General features: G+C 45.4%; 1 protein-coding gene across 1 annotated transcript; it reads left to right on the forward strand.

Moving 5' to 3' along the window:
• The first annotated feature begins 228 nt into the window (after window positions 1-228).
• Window positions 229-18,918, forward strand: LOC101936761 (UDP-glucuronosyltransferase 3A1-like). Its single transcript, XM_065598866.1, is given in 8 exon segments — window positions 229-422; window positions 7,475-7,576; window positions 9,148-9,265; window positions 11,656-12,190; window positions 12,580-12,808; window positions 16,735-16,775; window positions 16,777-16,955; window positions 18,457-18,918. Coding segments are annotated over 8 exon segments (1,605 nt in total). The 5' UTR covers window positions 229-325; the 3' UTR covers window positions 18,761-18,918.
• The last annotated feature ends 2,998 nt before the right edge of the window (window positions 18,919-21,916 follow it).

Below are 21,916 nucleotides of genomic sequence, written 5' to 3' on the forward strand. Positions count from 1 at the left end.
TAGTTCTAAGCTTGACTTAAACTGATCTTATTTACAAAGCGTAGTGCGTTGGAACTTTTCTTAGATTTCAGAGCAGGAGCAATTGCTGGGATTTATGCAGACTCCATGTAAAACTAACTCCATGCTGCTTACTGCCCTCCATGTTTTGCAAACCACAAGTGAGATATTGAATGGGTTATGGGCAAGATTGCCTTCTCTCTCTCTCTCTCTCTCTCACACACACACGGCATAATTTACTTCCCTGACTCCAGCATGGCAGTGCAGCATTACGAGTGGTCCAGGGAAGTTTGCCTGTTTGTGTTCTGGAGGTGTGGCTTGCTTCAGGATGATGGCTGGAGGGAGAGGGCCGCTTCTTGCTTTGCTTTTTCTGCGGCATTTCCTACTCACTGAAGCCTTCAAGATCCTGATTCTCTCCTTCATCGGTGAGTGCTCAGGTAGCCAAGGGATAGCACAGCACAAGAGTCTTGCATAATCTTCCAAGCTTTTTAAAGCACATGCATGTTTTCCTCTGACAAGACAAAAGGTACTTTTTTTCTCTTGCACGGGACAGTTTGCAGTGCATGCATTTAAAGGCGTGGTCAAGCTGGGAGACTGTTTTGCTCCGAGACAGAGGAAAGGAAGGCTGAGTAGATAGGAATGGGAAAGAGCAGAAGTGATACTTCAAATGAGCCTCACACTAGCTGGCCAAAAGACACTTATCCAAGGGGAGCCTTATGCGTGGTACATGCCGTGACTCCCGTGAGCTCTGTTTACAGGACATGTATTGCAATGTTCAATGTGCTTTTTTAAATCCATATGACTGCACAGCATTCAGATCTACTCTTGTTCTGGAATGTGAGTGAATGTGTATTTCTTTGTTAACGTTGCCTTTTTTCATTATTTCCTTTGGAATGTCACGGTTGTTTTGTTAGCTGGGAATTTAACCAAGTGAACTCTCTCTGGATTACTTTCCTTGTCATTAGACTTGTTGCCGGGGTAGGAATGTTATTTCTGTAATACAGTAAGGAGGATTGTAAAACTGAGGTTACAGCAAACATTTGTTATGAACAGCAATTTTGGCATCAGCTACTCAGATCCCATGGACCTTCAGCGAATGTCCCTATAACCAGCTGGTTAGACTTGTGAGGAAATATCCCCCGACTATGCCTCACTTCAGCCTCAGGAACAGCAAGCACTCTCTCTGTTACTTCATGTACTAACTAGTGAAAAAGAATGGAGATGATAAAACCAAATTAACCCCTTCACAATCTTCTTTTCCCCCACCCAGACCAACTACAAACACACCAGATCCAGTTGTGAAGTTCTTCGGTGGGAGTTTTGTTTGAGTAAAGACTCAGGGCCTTCCATTCTGCAGCTTGTAGGGGAGTAAAGGAATGGGAATCAGAGGTCTGTCAATGCAGCATGCACCCTCTTCTCTAAACCTGTGTCAAAGCTCAGTGGGTTTTTCAGAGGCCCCGTGAGGGATAGAGCTGAGATGAATCCACACTACAAAACATGAGCCCCTCAGAAACCTATGTTTCTGAGCAGAGTGAAGGATGCTGCTAGGAGTCTCTTCTGCAAATCCACTGAGTTGGAGGAGGAAAGCGTGGATCAGTGTTATCTTCACAGCATATAGGGTGACCAGATAGCAAGGGTGAAAAATTGGAATGGGGGTTGGAGGGTAATAGGCACCTATAGAAGAAAAAGTCCCAAATATCATGACTGTCCCTATAAAATTGGGACATCTGGTCACCCTAACAGTATACAAACAGAAATTAGATTTAAAAAAAACAGGAAATACTCTGTCTGGAAGGCTGCACTACTTTTATTCTTAGAACACAGAACAAGAACACACAGTGAACAAAAACAGACACACACAAAGCAGGCTGCTTTGTACAGCAGAGAGGCACAACTCACCCCACCTTGCTTGAAGCTGTTTTTTTCCAGACTGACTGCTGCTTCCATCCCAGATTGCGTGCTCTACTACAGAGTTCCCTAACCTGCAAGCAAGACCATCCTCCACACACCCCAACTCTCAAAGTGATAAATTGCAATTCCAACACCATCCTCAATATGCCATACTCAGCTCGTAAGTGGGCATGGGACTGGCAGACCAATGCAAAAAAGTAACAGGGGTGGCAGAACCAGGGGGCGGGGAGAGCAGCAGCATGCTAGTGCCCCTGTTTCTATCACCCTTGATATTTTCCATCTCCACTCAGCACTCTTGCAAAAGCAAGAGAAGGACCCCGCTGTGGTTCCCCCCCATACACATGAGATACGAGTGGGACCCAGAGGAAGGGCTGGAGTGGCCACTGCAGCAGAGGAGATGAGGGGCAAGTAAGACTGCCCAGCCTGGGCCCTTTTTCCAGCCACAGTGGGTCCTGGCCAGTGCCGTAACGAGGGCGAAGCTAGTGAGGCACTTGCCTCGGGCACTCAGAGCCGAGGGGCGCAAGTGTCCTTGCCAGACCGCTGCATGCTTCTCAGATGCAGCCCTCCCCGCCCCCGGCACCCACCTGGAGGAGACGCTGAGGGGGCTTCCGGTGGGCAACAGGATCATCGGCAGTGGACCTCACTCACCTGAGCAGCTGCTGGGGCTTTGGTGAGTGTTTGACACTGTGATTCGCACCACCCCAGCCACCACTCCTGCAAACTGGGCAAGGGACAGCCCCATCCCCCACCCCCAGTGAGGGGCAGCAGAGGAGGAAGGCAGCCATATGTGATGGCAGTCCCCTCCCCCCCAGCACCCACCACCCACTCCCAGAGCCCACACCCCCTCTCCCGCCCCCAAACTCTGTCCCAGAGCCTGCACCCAGCCCTCTGCACTCCCTCCCAGAGCCTGCACTCCTCCACCCATCCTGCACCCCACCCCATGCCCCAGCCCGGAGCCTGCATCCAGCACCCAAATTCTGTCCCAGAGCCTGCACCCCAGACTCCATCCCAGAGCCCAACCTCTCAACCGTCCTACACCCCAATCCCCTGTCCCAACCCAAGGCCTACACCCCAGACCTCCTCCCCCCACCCAAACTCCCTCGCAGAGCCTTAGGCAGGTTTGGGGCAGAGTTTCGGGGGGGAGGGAGCTCTGAGTGTTCTGGGCACCACCAACATTTCTACAAACCTGCTGCCCCCATACTTGGAGCGGGGGTGAGGAGGCAAGTCGGTGGATGGAGGAGGGCATCCATTTTCAGTATTTTAATTTTTGGTACTGCATTGATTGACTGGTGTGTGCATTAATATAGTGACCCCCTGGATCTTTGAATGAGGCTTTATACTTGGGGTAGGGAGGGCGAGCAGTGAGTCGGGGGTGAGCGGGTGGGCAAAGAGATGAGCAGTGAACCATCAGGGATTCTAGGCGCGGGCATGGGGATTTAGGGCAGGGGAGGGAGAAGGTGAAAGGAGGTGAGTGGTGAGTGGGGGACTGACTAGGAGGGACTCAGCAAGCCAGCGGGGGGCTAGGGGGTGAAGAGGGGTGTGATGGTGGGGCCGAGCGGGGAGGGGGCAGGTACTATTTTACTGCTGTGATCTGGTCACCCTATGCATGCTGTTTCTTCCCCCACCCACCACCTTCCTTTTTGGCTGTGACGTTATTGACATAATCTGGGACCATATAGAACATAGGTGCAACCAAAGTCCTGTAGTGGCACCAAATCTTGTATAAAGGGGGTCAAATGAGGTGTCTAAGACAAGGTTATGGTTTGATGGTTATGATTATGCTCTTTATGTGTGTATCATTTTTGTAGTTGAAGTTATGAAGGTTGGCTTTATACTGTCTTATTTCAAACTTATGCTATGCTTCTGGGTGACATCTCAGACACGTTGGTGTTAGCTCTGCCTAGCCTGCTTGATGGCCTATTAAGCACCATCAGATATACAATTGATCCATTGAGAGAAGGCAGATACGCCTTGTAACTCAGCAAAGTATGCAGGGACTTGCCCATATGACTCCAGACTCCATTTTGCTGTAATTTTCCACAGTAAGAACAAAGAGGTGTTCTTATACCTGGAAAAGACTATAAAAGGCTGATGCCTCATCTCCATCTTGTCTTCAGTCCTGCTTCTTACCTCTGGAGGGACTTTGCTACAAACTGAAGCTCTGAACAAAGGACTGAATGACCCATCCCAGCTATGGATGTACTCCAGAGACTTGATTTAAACCTGCAGTTTATTCTATCACTGCTACAAGCCTGAACCAAGAACTTTGCCATTACTGTATGGAATTGATTCCATTTAACCAATTCTTGCTCTCATCTATATTTTTTTCCTTTTATGAATAAACCTTTAGATTTTAGATTCTAAAGGATTGGCAATGGAGTGATTTGTGGGTAAGATCTGGTTTGTATATTGGCCTGGGTCTGGGGCTTGGTCCTTTGGGATTGGGAAAACCCTTTTTCTTTTACTGGGGTATTGATTTTCATAACCATTTGTCCCCATAACGAGTGGCACTGGTGGTGATACTGGGAAACTGGAGTTTCTAAGGGAATTGCTTGTGTGACTTGTGGTTAGGCAGTGGGCTGAGACCAAAGTCCTCTTTGTCTGGCTGGTTTGGTTTGTCTTAGAGGTGGGAAACCCCCCGCCTTGGGCTGTAACTGCCCTGTTTTAAGCAATTTGTCCTGAATTGATACTCTCAGTTGGGTCCCACCAGAACCAGCATCGTTACAGTGGCGTAGTCGTGCTAGGATCCACAGAACTGGGTCAATTAAGCTTTGGGTCAGAACCCCACGCTATCCAAATTTGAATTTTGGGATTGAGAGTTTGGTTGGTTAAAGAGCAGTTGCAATGGGTAAGCAAAGAGAATATGAGGGCCTTGACAAAAAAGCCCTGAAAGATTTGTGTTCAGAAAAGAGGATAAGGTTTAGAAAGAAAGCTACAAATCAATAACTGAGAAATCTGTTAAAGGCCAGTAATCAGAAGGCAGGAGCACAGCCCTTACCTGATGCTACAGAAGCTGCAGAAGCAATTGGAATGCAAAAGGCAGCAAGTAAACTGCAACTTGAGCATGAACAAAGACTGGCAGAAATTCAATTGCAGGAACTAGAAGCTAAGGCAAAAGTGGAAAGACTTCAGCACCAAATCAAAAAAAGCAAGGGAAGAACAGCAGAAATTGTATCCTCTTGAAAGTCCAGTTTATAACAATGTTGGTATGTTGTATAATTCTGAGCAGTCAGGGCCGGCTCCAGGCGGCGGGGGGGGCGCGGCGCGGCATTCCGCGGGGAGGGGGGGGCGCTCCGGCGGCCCGGCGCTGGGGGGGCGGGCTCCGGTTGTGTGGGGCTCGGCGAGGGGACGGTGCGGGGCTCGGGGCTCGGCGCGAGTTCTGGCGCGCGCCGCTCGGTGGGGGTGCGGTGCAGGCGCGGCGCTGGCGGGGGGTTCCGGCGGCGCTTTGCAGGGGGCGGGGGCGGGCTCCGGCGGCGCAGCGCTTGGCGTGGGGGGCGGCGTGGGGCTCGGCGCTCGGGGGGGGGTTCCGGCGGCGCTCGGCACGGGGGGGGGTGGGCTCCGGTGCTCGGCGGGGGGGGGTGGCGCTCTGGGGGGGTTCCAGCAGCGCTCGGCTGGGGGGGGGGCGGCGCGGCGCTCGGTGGGGAGGCTGGGGGGCAGCACTTTTTTTTGCTGCTTTGGGCAGCAAAAAAGCTAGAGCCGGCCCTGTGAGCAGTTGTCTGGGTGTAACCAAATGTACCCCAAACACTGCCACCTTTTATGTAAATGCTGTTACTATGTGTTCAGTAGAGGGTGGCTCCATAACTTATGCCAATGCTATGTATGGGAGTGGTCATTAAAAATTCATAGAGTGTGTAAAAGTCAATGGTAAAAGGTGTTTAGGGCAAATTATGGCTTCTAACATCACTCTTATTAAAGCAGATCTTGTCAAAAAGGAAGATTACTTACCAAATCAGAGTGTGAATGTTGTAGTCCTCCATGAGTTTACTGTAAGTGTGCCTGTAGCCAGAATCCACCTTCAATGGAATGGTACTCAGCATGAAGTTATAGCTGGTGTAAGGAAGTTATTGCCTAAGGATCTTTTGATTGGGGAAAATTTTAAAGCTTTGTTCAGTCCAGGTAGCCAGTCACAGGACAGGAATGATCTTAAACCTCTGTCTATTGTGGGCAATGATTTGCCTGGGGCAGGTTTCTCCAAAGGTTTGTCTGAGGAGAAGAGCCATGTCTGTCTAATGTCTCAGAAGTGAATCTGGAGTTAGATCAAGAGCAGAAATATCTCATTGGTCAGGAAAATGTTTCTCAGGAGCAGATTAAAGCGGATGGTCAGGTGAAAGCCCTAACTGAGGAAGAAAAGGGTAGATTTTGGATGGGTGATGGATTGTTGGCTAGTACATCTTGTAAAAGTGAATCTGAAAAGGGTAACTGTGATTTGCTGGAAGTAGCTCAGTGTAGTGAGAAGAGCAGCAGTTTATCTGTTGGGAGTGGCAATGTGCCTGGTAAGGAAAGTCTGAATGCGCCTAGGCAGCCTTGTGAGCTGATGGCTTTATCTAGTCAGCAGTTTGGAAAGGCAAGGATAGTGGAAGATGGGTTTGTTTCCACAGGGTGGGCGGCGCTAGGTGTGTGTGTGTGTGAATGTGTTTTGTGGGGCGGGGGAGGGGGCGCAATTTTATATTCTTGCCTCGGGTGCAAAAAATAGCTAGTTACGTCTCTGGTCCTGGCAGAGACACTGGGACAGGAGCAGGAGCACATGCACCAGCCATCAGGGTGGGGGATGGGACAGAGGGTGTCGGTGAAGAGGGCACCAGCTGCTGAGAAAGGCTGGGGGGAAAACAAGGCACCAGCCGCCCAAGAATGGTAGTAGGACTGCTGGGATGCCCTTTCCCAGCCTGGAGCTGGCTGCCCTACACTTCCCTATCACAAGTCTCAGTAGCTCCTTTTATTCCCCCTCCAATCCCTTTGCACCCCCATCCACAGGTAGCTTCTGCCCCTCTGAGGAACGACAGACCCCCCTTGAGTTCAGTAGTACAGGATCAAGCCCCATGAGCTTAGGGCCTGACACTGTGAAGTGCTGCAGAGCACTCTTAGCTCCCACTTACATTAAGCAGTGCCCGGACATAGTTCCAGGGACACCAGCTAAGGCTCTGGCTTCATATCTTGTCATGTGCCTGTACTGCCCTAGCACAATGGGACCCTGATGCTGATTGGGGTCTTTGGGCACTACTGCAATACAAATAACTCAATGGGCTCTATAGAAAATAGTCAGCTAGATGTTAACAGTATGAGGTCTATAAAATTAGCATTTTACAGTTTGTAAAAGTAAAATTTAAAAAAGCGTAGGGACACATTTGTCTTAAAAACACTGGACACTATTGGACCAATTGTTTTAAATGGAGTTATCACAGGAAAAAAAAATTTAGCCCAATTTAGCTTGTTTACATAGTGAAACTATAAATAAATATCACTGCAAATGTCTCCATTTACTGCGGCTGCTTTTGAAGCCAAACTTTGTCAGCATTATCAACATATTAAAATGGAAATTGCATAATCTGTCATCTTTTTTAATCCATAGGAGGAAGCCATTATTTTATGATGGATGAAATTTCACAAGTCCTTCATAATAGAGGTCATGAAGTCAGAATGTTACTACAGACAGGCGTTCTGATGATCCCAGGTAAAGGCACCTTTCCCAGAAGAGCTTATTACCAAAGTAATATAAATATTATATATAACTAGTAAAAGCGTATGCATAGCAGGTACAAGCTAGGTTCTTTGATCATTCTTACAGTTAGTTCTTGTCATATTTAAGGTCCTTAAGCTTTCACATTATAAATCCATTTTCAATTTCTCATAACTTTTCAAAACATTCAGCTCCTGGGATGAAAGTTTTCTGCCTTCTCAGGTGACTATTTTTGGCAAATGTGAGCAAAAAATGCCTCAGCCATTTAATAAATAAACAAATAAATAAAATCCTGCAAGAACATTTTTTTAAATGACAGCTCTAGCTGTGAAAGTGCTGACTGTAGGGAACAGAATTAGGCAGGGCAGTAGCCCTCGGTGAAGAGAAACATCTAGGAGGGTTCTGGACTACTTTGGGTTTATTAGGGTTTTTAAAACATAGCACACACAAAGTACTTTGGGGACAAGAGTTAGTTGCTTACAGCAATGTTCCGATGAAGAGAGACTGGACATGTATGTCGCTAACTCACTCACACTCATGGTGAATGTTCATGTCTCCAGTGGAACCATGGTGCCAGGTAGCCAGAAGGAGGTGAGGAGTCCTGTAGCTTGAGGAAAAGCACAGGGTCTTTGCATACATATCTCTGGACCTTGGCACTGCATTTCTTGCCCAGGTTGCCTCCCAAGGCGGGCTTCTGCATTCACCTGGCCTCTAGTCTGCAATGTCCGGGCATTCCACCATGCCAGTCCAGTCATAAGATAATCAGTCCCAGACAGTCTGCCCTTTTCAGGGTTGGCAATGAACACAAAAAGAAATGAACATAATAACTGCTCCACTGGTAAGATAAAGCTCTCTTCCATCAGAGGGCTTCTGGTAGGGTGTGGCCCCAGCTGGGCTCACAGGCTAATATACAAGAATTGCCCCACCAATTCTTTCCTTTCCGTTAGGGAGGGTGCAGGGCATCAGGCAACAGTTGCTCAAAGAGCTTTTGCCTTCAGCCAGCCTTTCTCCAGGAGCTGAGGACTCAAGTCTGCACTCCACTCTAGTGTGCCACCAGCTGTGCTGTGCTCTCCCCTTTTAAGCTCCTGCCTCCACCTCGGACATCTCTCACAAGTGTGGCAGGAAAAGGCCGACTGAGCCCACAATCCCTCATTACTCTCAGGTTGCCAAGTGTGGAGCTTGTATAACCCATCATGTCACTTAGCTAATCCTGAGATTCAGATGAATCTTGGAAGATCGGTGGGTTATGTAGGCCAAATCAGTGCCTGTTCCACTGTGGAGGGAACAATTATCAAATGGAACAATTTGGGTAAACTCTATAAGGGTGAGTTCCCAGAGAATTTTCTTCTCCTCCTGCAGGACTTCCTCTGAGACTGGATGATTCCCATCCTTATAAACCTGTGTGGTTAAAAAATAAACTACTTATTAATTTCTCAGTCAGTTTCAATTTTTTAAAAATTGTTAATCTTATTTTCCAAAAAGGCTGTACAAAAAAAAATTAAGGTTGTATTAAATATAGGTGTGCTTAAGGAAAATGTCTATTTTTTAATTATGCGTATTTTTAGGGCGAAAATATGAGCAGCCCAATACCTACCAAATTACAGCTTGGTCTGCTAGCCAGGACTACCTCAAGGAATACGAGAAGTGGTTTGCTGACTACACGGAGGATTTTCTGAAGGGCAGGTATTACTTTATCATCATTGTTATGCACAATTTCTTAAGGAGTTTAAACTGTCTGGAAAAAGCTCTGCCATTCTTGATAGCTAAAAATATCAGATTCCTGTTTATTACAGTTGGGATAATGAAGAGGGCTTTTAAAAATAGTTTTTGAGTGACTGGACTCCATCTCTCTCTCTCAGACCCACACAGTTCAATACAATGTTTATGCCTGGATATACCTGCTGCAAGATAAAATTGCACTGAATTAGGTTATTCATTAAAACCAAGTTCTTGATTTCAAAATCAGACCTACCCTCATGCAGTCTTTACTTTGGGGGAGGGGGACCAAAAAACCCCAGAACTTTTCACGGTGTGGTGCTCAGGCTGGTCATTGTAGTTCTCGATTTATGGCCAAGGTTCAAATATGGGGCTAAGACACAAATGAGGACCAAAACAAAGAAACAGAGGAAGCATGAAATGATATGGAATTAACTACTTCAGTCTGTGTGAAATTTTCTATCCTCTGCTTCAAGGTTCAGAATTTCTGGTTGTTGTGTCCCTGCTTCCCAGAATTCATCCCTGCACAGAGGGCTAGCTCAAGGCCTATGAACCACTTATGTCCCCTGTATTAATGGTCAACACAGCACTGACTAACCTGGGAGAATTCATATCTGTCAGACAACTCGCCTCCTTTGTGATGGCTCCAAATCAGCCAAAACACTCCCACTCACATATGTAGGGCAGGAGCCTCCCTGAAAGGTAAAAAGTCAGCACCAGGATCCCCAAGTCATGGACAAAGGCCCAGAGCTAATCAAATAACTGATTGCAAATAATATTCATGGCAGATTGTGACTTTTTTATTAAATAATTCATAAACAATTTCTTCCATCGTTCAATTAGCTCTACATTTACTGCACTTTAAATAAATTGATAAAGCAGAAGGTTAATCCCAGCTCTCTTTCATAGATGTGAAGTTACTCTGCATTTTTACTAGCCTAATTTAAGAAGCGCAGTGTCAATTTTTCTGCGTGTGATTTCATTGACTGCAGTGGAGTTTCATCCATTGACAATAGCAGAAAATTTGATCCTTGAATGTAACTGACAAACATGGCAACACACTGTCTAACCATTAAGAGCTTGATCCTGCATTGGGGTGGAGGAAAGGAAACTGTGGCCACTGGGACAGTTCAGCAGTGTGAAAATTTGGCTCATTTTGAATCCTGACACATCTGCCCCACCCAGTTCCAGCAGATCTGCGTTGGGTTGCACGATGGATGAACATGATGCAGGAATCTCTGGACTGTGCCAGCACCCAAATGCAGATACAGGTTTTTAACTGAGAGCCTCCACTGAACCCTTGAGCACGCCAGCCAAGAACTGATGCCTCGCCCTCTGCAGGATCAAGCCCCAAAACTGCAGAGTTTGGTGTGATAGTAATAGTAATTTGCTGCAACTTCATCCAGTTTAAGCAGTAGCATAAATCAACCAAAATGAGAAGAGACTCCAATTCTGTGTTTGCACAGTGCTGAGCACAAGGGTACCCAAATTCAGCCACCAGAATACAAATGCCATTAGAATATAAACAACAACAGTTGTTGCATGGGACACAGTTGAGAAAGGATGCTTGAGCTAAAAGTTTATCTGGAACAATGGCTGTAGGTTACTGACCTATTAAATTCCACAACTCTATTCAGAATTATCGTATTAGGAGCTGTCTCCACTTAATGTGCCTGTAACTCCCTTTAGCTTTAAGAAGAGTTCTGTGTATGCATCAGCTGGAAGATATATGGGTGGGATATTCAAAAGAGCTAAGGCCTAGATCCAGATGTTAAGACACCTAACTCCCCTTGAAATCAATGGAAGTTAGGCACCTAAATACATTGGAGGACCTGTGCCCAAGTCTCATTGATTTTTTTGTTTTGTTACTCTTTACATTTCTTTCCCCTGGTGTCAGAGTTTAAGGTCAGAAGGCACCAACAGATCATCTAGTTTGACCTCCCGTATATCACAGGCCACCAAATACTGCCCAGCACCTGCACACTGAACCCAATAATGATGCGTTGTGTTTTGTAGATAGAACACTGGACTGGAGATCTAGGTTCTATTATTGGCTCTGCCACTGGCCTGCTGGCTGATGTTGGGCAAGTCACTTTTTCTCCCTGGGCCTAAGTTTCACCATTTGTAACATGGGGCTAATGATACTGATTTCCTTTGTAAAGGAGATCTACTGATAAAAAGTGATATATAAGAGCTAGATATTATTATATATTTAAATTTGCATGGCAGAGATTTATCAATGACAATAACGTGTGCAGGGATTTACACTCTTAGCCACCAGGTGAATATAGCCCTGTGTAGAAATTAAGGTAGGCTTAAACTAGAATACTTAACTAAATGGTCTTATCTTTCCCCAGAGAGGACCTCAGCCGTTACTTGGATTTTATGAACCACTTGGCCTACCAGTGCCACGTCATACTAAATAAATCAGAGATCCTGAATTCCTTGAAGGATGAAAAGTTTGACATAACAGTAATGGATGGTTGTAATCCCTGCTCCTTCTTGGTTGCAGAGAAACTAGGCCTGCCTTTTGTTGTGGTGTTTCCTGGAACTTTTGCTAATGGACCACAGGTTGGGTTTCCTAGCCCCCTGTCCTATGTCCCAGTATTTTATTCCAACCTAGCTGACCACATGGACTTCTGGGGCCGCGTGAAGAACTGTCTAATGTCTCTTGTTTCAGCCATAGTACAATATCAAGTCCAAACCAAATTTGAAAATATCATCAAGGAGCATTTCCCAGCTGGGTCCAGACCTGTTTTATCTGAGCTCTACTTAAAAGCAGAACTATGGATTTATAACACTGACTTCTCCTTTGAATTTGCACATCCGCTTCTTCCAAATACTGTGTATATTGGAGGTTTACTGGCCAAGCCTGCCAAACCACTTTCTCAAGTGAGTAAACTTGTATTGAAAGATGAAGTCAATGGGCGCTGTGGATACACAGCTCCTTATTAAATCAGGTCCTAGGTTGATCTAAGTAGGATATATAGAATTTAAGGCACCCAAATTAGAGGCCACAGTTGAAAATTTGGACATTAACCTCTTTGTTTTAGATTATTGTTATACCCATTTTTACAGATAGTTACCCTACCTTGGAGGAGCATTTAAATGTGTAATAAAAGTTTGACAAGTGCTTTGAGATTTTTTTGGATGGAAAATGCTATAAAATGATAAATATGATGATCGTAAAATTAGTGAGCGCCATTTAAAGATAGCAGCTACAGTATTTGAATGTAACCGAAGTCATTTTAGAATCTGAAGGTTGTGTCTTGTTTTTGCAGGAGCTTGAAGACTTTATAGCAAACTCAGAAGATGGTTTTATCATTGTGACATTGGGCTCAATGTTATCCTCAATCCCACTCTTGGAAGTACTACAGGAGATGAATACCGCTTTTGCCCACCTGTCCCAAGGAGTGATCTGGAGGTGTCAGCATTCCAAATGGCCCAAAGAGCTGAAATTGGCATCTAATGTGAAAATTGCAGATTGGATCCCTCAGAATGATCTATTAGGTAAGGAACACAGTAGCTGAAATCTAGGAGAAATCCTGACATCAGGTATTGAAATGTGCTTGTGCATTCAGGCAAATTGAAATCCCTGTAAAGGTTTCCAGTGGAATATCCATTGATACAGATAGCCTAATCCTGCTCTATGAAGGCTAAAGGCAAAAGTCCTCTTCAATGAGAGCAGGACCAGACTCATAACTTGTAAGGCTCAGAAGGGCTAAACAGGGAATGAGCAGATCTATGTGTAACCCACACACCTCCTGGGTGTGGTGTTCTCTCCCATCCAGTGGCACCAAGACTTCTTAAAAAGAGAGAGAAAATGACTTTGCTTTACAGCCTTAGCTAACAGCCTGCTGGCTTTTAGCTCATGCAGTAGAGGCTCATGCACTGAGCTCCAAAGGTCCCAGGTTTGATCCCGCCTGCTGACAACTGGGGTCTGTCGAAGTTACATATGCATCATAGAATACGCTGTGATAATCCATCTGAGTGCAGGTTTGGTTGTGCATATACAATTTAAACTGTCTGTTCTCCGCTTGGAACTGTGATTAGGATCTCACCCCCCCTGGGGATAGCAGACAGAAAAGATCTCTGTTGCTCAGTGCTGACAGTTTGGATGATGTAACAAAGGCTAGAAGCCATTGCCTGCTTTACCTACTATCTTCTCAGGATTTGCCTCTCCCTGCAACCTCCCACCACCACCACACACACACACACATTCAGTAGTCGCATTTACACTTTCTATTTGCATAGTTCCCTCATAGAGGTGGTCACTGTGACGGGTTGGATCACAGAAACCCCCTTGGGAGCTGCCACCTGATGTGCCAAGACTACTTCTATCCCTGTTTTCCCTGTCAGCTCAGGACTCCAGCACCGTCTTGCTGAGCCAGACACTCCCGTCTGCTCCAACACAGACTCAGGGTCTGAATTACTTGCCCCAAAGCTGCAGTTTTACCTGAAAACAGCTCAAAGAAGTATGTTTGTCTTTAGCACTCAGATGCCCAACTCCCAATGGGGTCTAAACCCAAATAAATTTGTTTTACCCTGTATAAAGCTTATGCAGGGTAAACTCATATATTGTTCGCCCTCTATAACACTGATAGAGAGATATCCACAGTTGTTTGCTCCCCCAGGAGCATACTCTGAGTTAATTAATAAGTAAACAGTGATTTTATTAAATACAGAAAGTAGGATTTAAATGGTTCCAAGTGGTAACAGACAGAACAAAGTAAGTCACCAAGCAAAATAAAATAAAATGTGCAAATCTATGTCTAATCAAACACTGAATACAGAAGATCCTCACCAGTTCGAGAATGCTCCGTTTTACAGACTAATCTCCTTTTAGCCTGGGTCCAGCAATAACTCACACCCCTTTGTTCCAGTTTCTTCCCAAGTATCCTGGGGGGTGGGGAGGCTCTCTTTAGCCAGCTGAAGACCAAAAGGGAGGGGTCTGCCACGGGTTTAAATAGACTTTCTCTTGTGGGTGGAGACCCCCCTCCTCACTCCTATGCAAAATCCAGCTCCAAGATGGAGTTCTGGAGTCACCTGGGCAAGTCACATGTCCATGTATGACTCATAGTCTTTACAGGCAGAAGCCATTGTCCACATGGTATCTTGTATGTCTCCAGGAAGACTTCTTTTGTGGATTGGAGCATTCCAAGATGCATTGTTCCCCAAATGCTTCCTGATCGGGTACTTAACCTTGCTAATTCCTTCTTAAAGAAGCTGACCAAATGCCTTACAAAGCTTACTTAGAAATCAAACAAGTATACATAACTTTGAACACACAAATGGTGCCTGCATACAACTAGGATGAACATAACCAGTAGATCATAACTTTTACATAGATATGTTACATGGCATATGTAGCAAAACTCTATTCCAGTTATATCATACATACATTTATAAGCACCCCCTCCCCATAAAGCCTTATAGGGTACACTGTCACTCTTGCAGCATATCAGCTCATGTGAAAGTATCTAAGATCTGCTGCAATATCTTTCCCTCTAACTTAGTGCATGTAACAGGATAAAACATCCAGTACAAAGAGCAGCTGTTCTGTTAGATGATCTTCATTATATAAAGCAACCCCCCGAGACTGGTGCTGAAGCACTCAAGTCTCTCCAGTAGCTGAAATCCACCTTCCCCAGAGCTGCACCCACATGGACATTCCAGCTTACAATTTACCCCATTTGGGGACATGTGAGAAGTCAAGCAAGGAACTCAGAGGCTTTGAAAAGTAAGCTCTTAAACATACTCTCACATTTTACTCATGCAAATGCATAGAGACTTACAGATCTATGCAGAAACACAACAAAACCTGCACACAAAAAACATGCCTTCAGTGTCCTCACCTGTCCAAGACCCTTTTGAGTTTTGATCAGTCCTTTTAGGGTCCCAAGACCCTTTTCTCCTCTTTCCTTCCTCCTCCTGAGTCTTGTTTTCTTGTTCTGGTCAGTGAGAGTGTGCACTACTACGGACTTGTCGACACTGGCAATTAACAGCGCTGCAACTTCCTCGCTCAGGAGGGTGAGCGCAGGGGGATGAGCATCTATCACCCCCCTGAGTGCAGCAAGTTGCAGCGCTGTAAAGTGCCAGTGTAAACAGTGCCCCAGCACTGGTAGTTGTGCTCCCAGTGCTGGGAGCCATGCCCCTCATTGAGGTGGCTGCACCACAACCACACAAGGCACATTAAAGCGCTGCCACGGCAGCGCTTTAGCTTTGCCAGTGTAGACTAGCCCTAAGAGTAGTCCTTGTCCTCCTATAACTTTCCTGTCCCTTCTGTCAGGTGACCCTCCTGGTCAGCCTTAAAATCCCATAATGTTACCAAGGTGAACCATCAGGTGATCCATTTTTTGGTTACTTCTCAACTCAAGTCCAGACTGGAAAAATTACTTTATTGCCTTTCAGCTACTCCCTATAGCCAACTCACTGTATGGCCAAGGTAGACCTATTCAAATATTAATGAGCCTGGATGTTCCTGTAACAGCTCTTTATCTGTGGGCGACCCCCAGATTCAATATTCACTGAGGCATAACGATACAAAGTTCATAAAATCTAACTAGAGTTCACAAGTTTTACAGAGACAGATTTCCCAAATGGCCACAGGTATCTATTATAGTTCCTCTATCTGTCCCCTGCCACCATTTGACTGTCTTGTCTATTTAGATAATTAATTCTTCAAGGTAGGGGATTGTCACATACTGTGTTTTTACAGTACCCAGTGTAACCCACACACCTCCTGGGTGTGGTGCTCTGTCCCATCAAGTGGCACGAAGACCACTTAGAGATTAATGAGTCTGCTCTACAGCCTTAGCTAAGGGCCATATGGCTTTTAGCTCAAGCGGGAGGGGCTCATGCACTAAGCTCCAGAAGTCCCAGATTCAATGCCACCCACCGACGACCGGGGTGTATCAGTGTTACACTAGCACAGGGGTCGGCAACCTTTCAGAAGTGGTGTGCCAAGTCTTCATTTATTCACTCTGATTTAAGGTTCCACGTGCCAGTAATACATTCTAACGTTTTAGAAGGTCTCTTTCTATAAGTCTATAATATATAACTAAACTATTATTGTATGTAAAGTAAATAAGGTTTTTAAAATGTTTAAGAAGCTTCATTTAAAGTTAAATTAAAATGCAGAGCCCCCCGGACCGGTGGCCAGGTCCCGGGCAGTGTGAGTGCCACTGAAAATCAGCTTGCATGACACCTTCGGCACATGTGCCATAGATTGCCTACCCCTGCACTAGCACAATAAGGCCCTGATCTTGACTGGGGCCTCTAGCCATTATTATACTGCAAGTAATAGATAATAGTTATAAAGCTACACATTCTATACATTTATGAATAGAAATCAAAAGAATTATTACTTTTAAAACCTGTGCAAACACGGTGAAATTTCATCCGCTGACATAACATGTTTTGTTGGTTTGGGCCAGGACATCCTATGGCTCGTCTGCTTGTTACCCACGGGGGAGCTGAACAGTTTGATGGAATCTATCTATCATGGGGTCCCTGTTGTGGGAATACCCCTTTTTGGAGACCAGCATGACAACATGGTCCAAGTGGAGGCCAAAAATATGGGCATTACTCTCCGAATAGACCAGCTTAAATCTGACAAATTCACTCGCACAATGAAGCAAGTTATAGAAGACAAAAGGTATGTTCCTGTCAGTAGTTCTGTTCTGTTCGCTGTGAAATCAGTGGTATGAGATCTACATTGGCATAGTTTGGATCCACATTTCTCCACTATTGTTAACAAAAGCAGCAGTGTAGTGTCACCATACGGTCTACTCCTACAGGCAGATGTTAAAGTAGATCGAAACAGGATGGGGGAGATCTCACCTCTCCATCCAAGGAGTTGTGGGGAAATACTGCTTCCTCAAATGGAGAAGAAAAGGCAGGAAAACTCCGCTCTCCCAACTCCCCTGTACTTTAATCCTTGCTTCCACCAATGGAGTTGCAGCAAGAGAAAGTTATGGCTCTGAATTTTCCTATTGTATTTAAGGCCTGAAACTGGGAACAGGATGAAGGCTGATTTATGGTCCATTCCCGCTGGCACTGAAGTCAATGCCAAAAGTCAGATATATGTATGGATTTAAGTTTGAGGTTCCGAGCAGCCACAACTCCAGTTGACTTCAATGGGAAGTTGTTGGGAGTCAGTACCTCACAGGATTGGGCCCACAATACACATCTGTAGCTACTGAAGTTATTACGTGTCACATATTTGTTTCTGGAACAATTTAGATGTTCAAAAGCTGTGCCCCAGTTTCAGGGCTTTTAGTTTTGTTTTCATTGCACATATTGGTTATTATTTTCATTGCGCATTATTGGTTATCTATGCCCCTTCAAAACTGGATCATTCAAGGATAGAGTTAAAGACAGCCTCAAAAATTACATGTTTTGAAAGCAAACGTTGTGGGACATGAGGCTAGTGGGTTATTAGATGATGATCCTTTACATCAGATTTTCTATACATGTTTTTAACATTAAAGTTAAAAAGAATAAATATATATATTTTCACAATGATTAAAGTGCCTTGTGCAGGTCTAGATTAAGGCACAGACATTACAAACCTTTGCCTGGGGCCCCACTCCTGGAGTTCCATGATGAGATCAGAATTGCAGCTTTAATTTGTTCATTAAATTATGTTTCTAATGCCGAGGTTACGTCTTCACTAAAAGTGCTGCAGCTCTGCTGCTGTAGCACTTCAGTGTAGACACTCACTACAGCGATGGGAGTGGTTCTTCCAGGAAGACAGAAGAATTCTTCTGTCAACCTAGTGCTGTCTACCCCAAGGATTAGGTTGGCTTAACTAGTCAATCAGGAGCATGAGTTTTTCAGATCTACCTAGCTTTTTAGCATAGACCTGGCCTTATAGATGCAAAGCGAACCTACAAAAAATAACTGCAAACTCAGGCAGGCATGACCCCTTGGTCCAAGAGCTGTGAATTGCCCCATTCATCTGAACTCTGATAGCTGCCACCCCAAGGAGAGCCAGAGCGAGGTCATGAAGGGCCCCGTAAAGGGTATGGCTAGGGCCCCAGGTTACTTTAATTTAACCCTACCCAGGAGCAATAGCTTAGAACTTCATTTGGCCATGCTTTCAACTATGATCATTTAATAACCACAAGTCTCTGCATTTTAATCTCTTCACACAGGTATAAATCTGCAGTAATGTCTCTGAGCACAATTCATCACTCCCACCCGCTCCCGCCAGATCAACGCCTGGGACGATGGCTAGAGCATGTCCTCCAGGCAAGGGGAGGAGCTCACCTCCAGCCTTATGCCTTTCAGCAGTCCTGGTTTCAGCAGTACTTACTGGATGTTTTGTTGTTCTTGTCAGGGTCTGTCCTGGGGGTCATCTACCTTTGTGTTAATCTCGTAAGAACTGCGGTCTTTAGGATCCGCAGTGCAGGGAAACAGAAATTAAAACATAATTTAAAACATTGCATATTTGGTTAACACCATCATTTTAAAAATGAAAAGCAGCTGTTAGTAGACATGACTCACTTGCTTGAAGGAAACTGTGAGGGAAATGATACATTTCCTGGATAATCCAAGCACTCTGTATGACCTAACTTTATGGAATAATGTAATAAACATTTGATGAAAAAACAAAACTAGCTGCATGTTTGTTTGGTTTTAAATTCACTCTCTTATAATTTATGTTCCTTCTTTTAAGGCATCACTTGGGGCTTGATCCTGCAAGGTGCTGAGCACTCTGGCTTTGATCAAAAGAACTTAAAGACTTGCTTAACTTTAATCATGTTGGTATTCTCATTGACTTCAATGGGCCTACTCATCTGGCTTAAAGTGAAGAATGTAAGTAAGTGCTTTGCTGACTGGACCCAGAGTGGACCTTGCAGGATTGAGCCCTTAGGCCTGGTCTACACTAGGAGGTTATGTCTAATTTAGCAGTGTTAAATCGAATTAACCCTGCACCCGTCTACACAACGAAGCTATTTAGTTCGACATAGAGGTCTCTTTAAATCGATTTCTGTACTCCTCCCCGACAAGGGGAGTAGCGCTAAATTCAACATGGCCATGTCGAATTAGGGTAGGTGTGGATGGAATTCGATGCTAATAGCTCTGGGAGCTATCCCACAGTGCACCACTCTGTTGACACTCTGGACAGCAGTCCGAGCTCTGATGCTTTGACCAGCCACACAGGAAAGCCCCGGGAAAATTTGAATTCCTTTTCCTGTCTGGCCAGTTTGAATCTCATTTCCTGTTTGGACATCATGGCAAGCTCAGCAGCACTGGCAACGATGCAGAGCTCTCCAGCAGAGGTGACCATGCCATCACAGAATAGAAAGAGGGCCCCAGCATGGACTGATCGGGAAGTCTTGGATCTGATTGCTGTGTGGGGCGATGAGTCCGTGCTTTCGGAGCTGCGATTGAAAAAACGGAATGCGAAGATCTACGAGAAGATCTCCAAAGCCATGACGGAGAGAGGATAGAGCCGGGATGCAATGCAGTGCTGCATGAAAATCAAGGACCTGAGACAAGGCTACCAGAAGACCAAAGCGGCAAACGGACGCTCCGGATCCCAGCCCCAGACATGCCGTTTCTATGAGGCACCGCATTCCATTCTAGATGCGGCCGCCACCATTACCCCGCCAGTGACCATGGACTCTGACGATGGGGTATTGTCGACGGCCGCTTCCTCGGACATGTTCGCGGACGGGGAAGATGAGGAAGGAGATGAGGAGGACAAGGCAGTCGACAGCGCATACAATGCTGATTTCCCCGACAGCCAGGATCTCTTCATCACCCTCACGGAGATCCCTTACCAACCCTCCCAAGGTGTTAACCCTGACCCTGAATCAGGGGAAGGATCAGTCGGTAAGTGTTTTAAACATGTAAACATTTATTTTGATCAGAACAGGAATGGAATATTAACAATGGGTTTTTCATGATTACTTTGCCCTAGGCGCTTTACTTTTTAGTTCTTGCCAGTGCAGCTACTGGAAAATTGTGTCAATATGTCCGGGGATAGAGCAGAAATCCTCCTGGGACATTCTCCACGAAGCTCTCCTGGAGGTAATTTGAAAGCCTTTGCATTAGGTTCCTGGGGACAGCGGCCTTATTGCGTCCTCCATGGTAGGAAACTTTTCCGCGCCAGGCTATCAGCAAGTACTCCGGGATCAGTGTCTCACACAGCATGGCCGCATATGGCCCCGGTTTTTGCTGGCATTCACGCAGCATGCGGTCTTTCTCTGTGTCAGAGATCCTCATCAGAGTGATATCACTCATGGTGACCTGCTTTAAATTAGGGGAATGTTAGTATTGGGACTGATTGCCTGTTCCTTTCCATAACTGTAACCGGCGGTTTACAGCCACGCGGTGGAGGCGGGACAGGGGCAGCATACAGGGAACTTTCCCGGGGACAGCCGTGAGGGGGGTGGGACAGGGGCAGATTTCATGGTGGCCGGATTGCCGGCAGCAGGAACTGGCCAACACTAGAGGCACTGCTTTGAACGTGAAAGGAAGGAACTGCTATAAATTAAGCTTTCAGTGTTATACCAATAGAATAAAAACCAGCAGGATCTTATTAAGAGGGATAAGGCAAAGATGCCACATTTATTGTAAATATACTGATAAAGCAAAAGATAAAAGTAAACAACGTTGTTTGACTACTTATTTCTTATACATACATACATACATACATACATACATACAGAGAGAGAGAGAGAGAGATTCATTCACACAATCATTCATTCAAGTTCTGTATAGGTGTTATAGTTACCAGCCTAGAAGTTGCTCATGCCAAGTTACTGGCCAGGTATCTTGGTCATGAGGATGGAGCCGAGTCCGTGTCAGGTGCACCTGATGCTCCTGGAGGCTGGCAGCAGAACCAGAGACTCAAAGTCATCAGTCTTTAGAGTCCCTTCTTATAGAAATTAATTCCTATGTTAGTCTATGGGAGCTGTTTCATCCTGCTGTTGCTGACTCAATCAGCAGATGGCACACATTCCTGTCCAAAGTGGCACATTCCTGGTGGCTCCACACTGTCCAAAGTTTGTGTTTCTCATCCTTCCAGGTGATGGGGTGGGTCCCAGTTTACCCTCCGGGGGTTTCTGGTCATCCACTTGACACATTCTTCGGCCGATGGATACTCCTTTTCTAGGCTGGCACCTCCCTAACCATCCATGTATATCAAGCATTCATCAGCATACATTCCATCCCTTAACCATATTTTAATTTACTGTCTCCACCACTTTCAGAGTGTGTGCTAATTCATTTGAGACTCCCGGCCCTTTAATCACAGAGGGTGGGGGTCTGTCCTAGGAGCAGTTGTGAAAGACACTTAACAGCTTATAGTGTTTGTTTACATTGTATAACAAAGTCAGTTAACTTGTTTGTAAGTTTTACATAGTAGTCACAGGATAGATATAATCAATGGTTTCTACAGACAGTAGCTTACAAGTTTTAACAGAAGACCCAAGAGATTTTTGTACTTGGTGAAACTGTTGGATTTTAAAGTGTGGGGGCCAAATTATGAGGGGGTCACTTGTCTCTTGGGGGAATCACTGTTAGTACCTTCTTTAATATCCCTACATAATCCCCCTTTTGACACTACGATATTTATATAATCGTTAGTGTCACTTTCTTTTT

Source organism: Chrysemys picta, chromosome 6, assembly GCF_011386835.1.
Source record: "Chrysemys picta bellii isolate R12L10 chromosome 6, ASM1138683v2, whole genome shotgun sequence".
NCBI classification, from domain to species: Eukaryota; Metazoa; Chordata; order Testudines; family Emydidae; genus Chrysemys; species Chrysemys picta.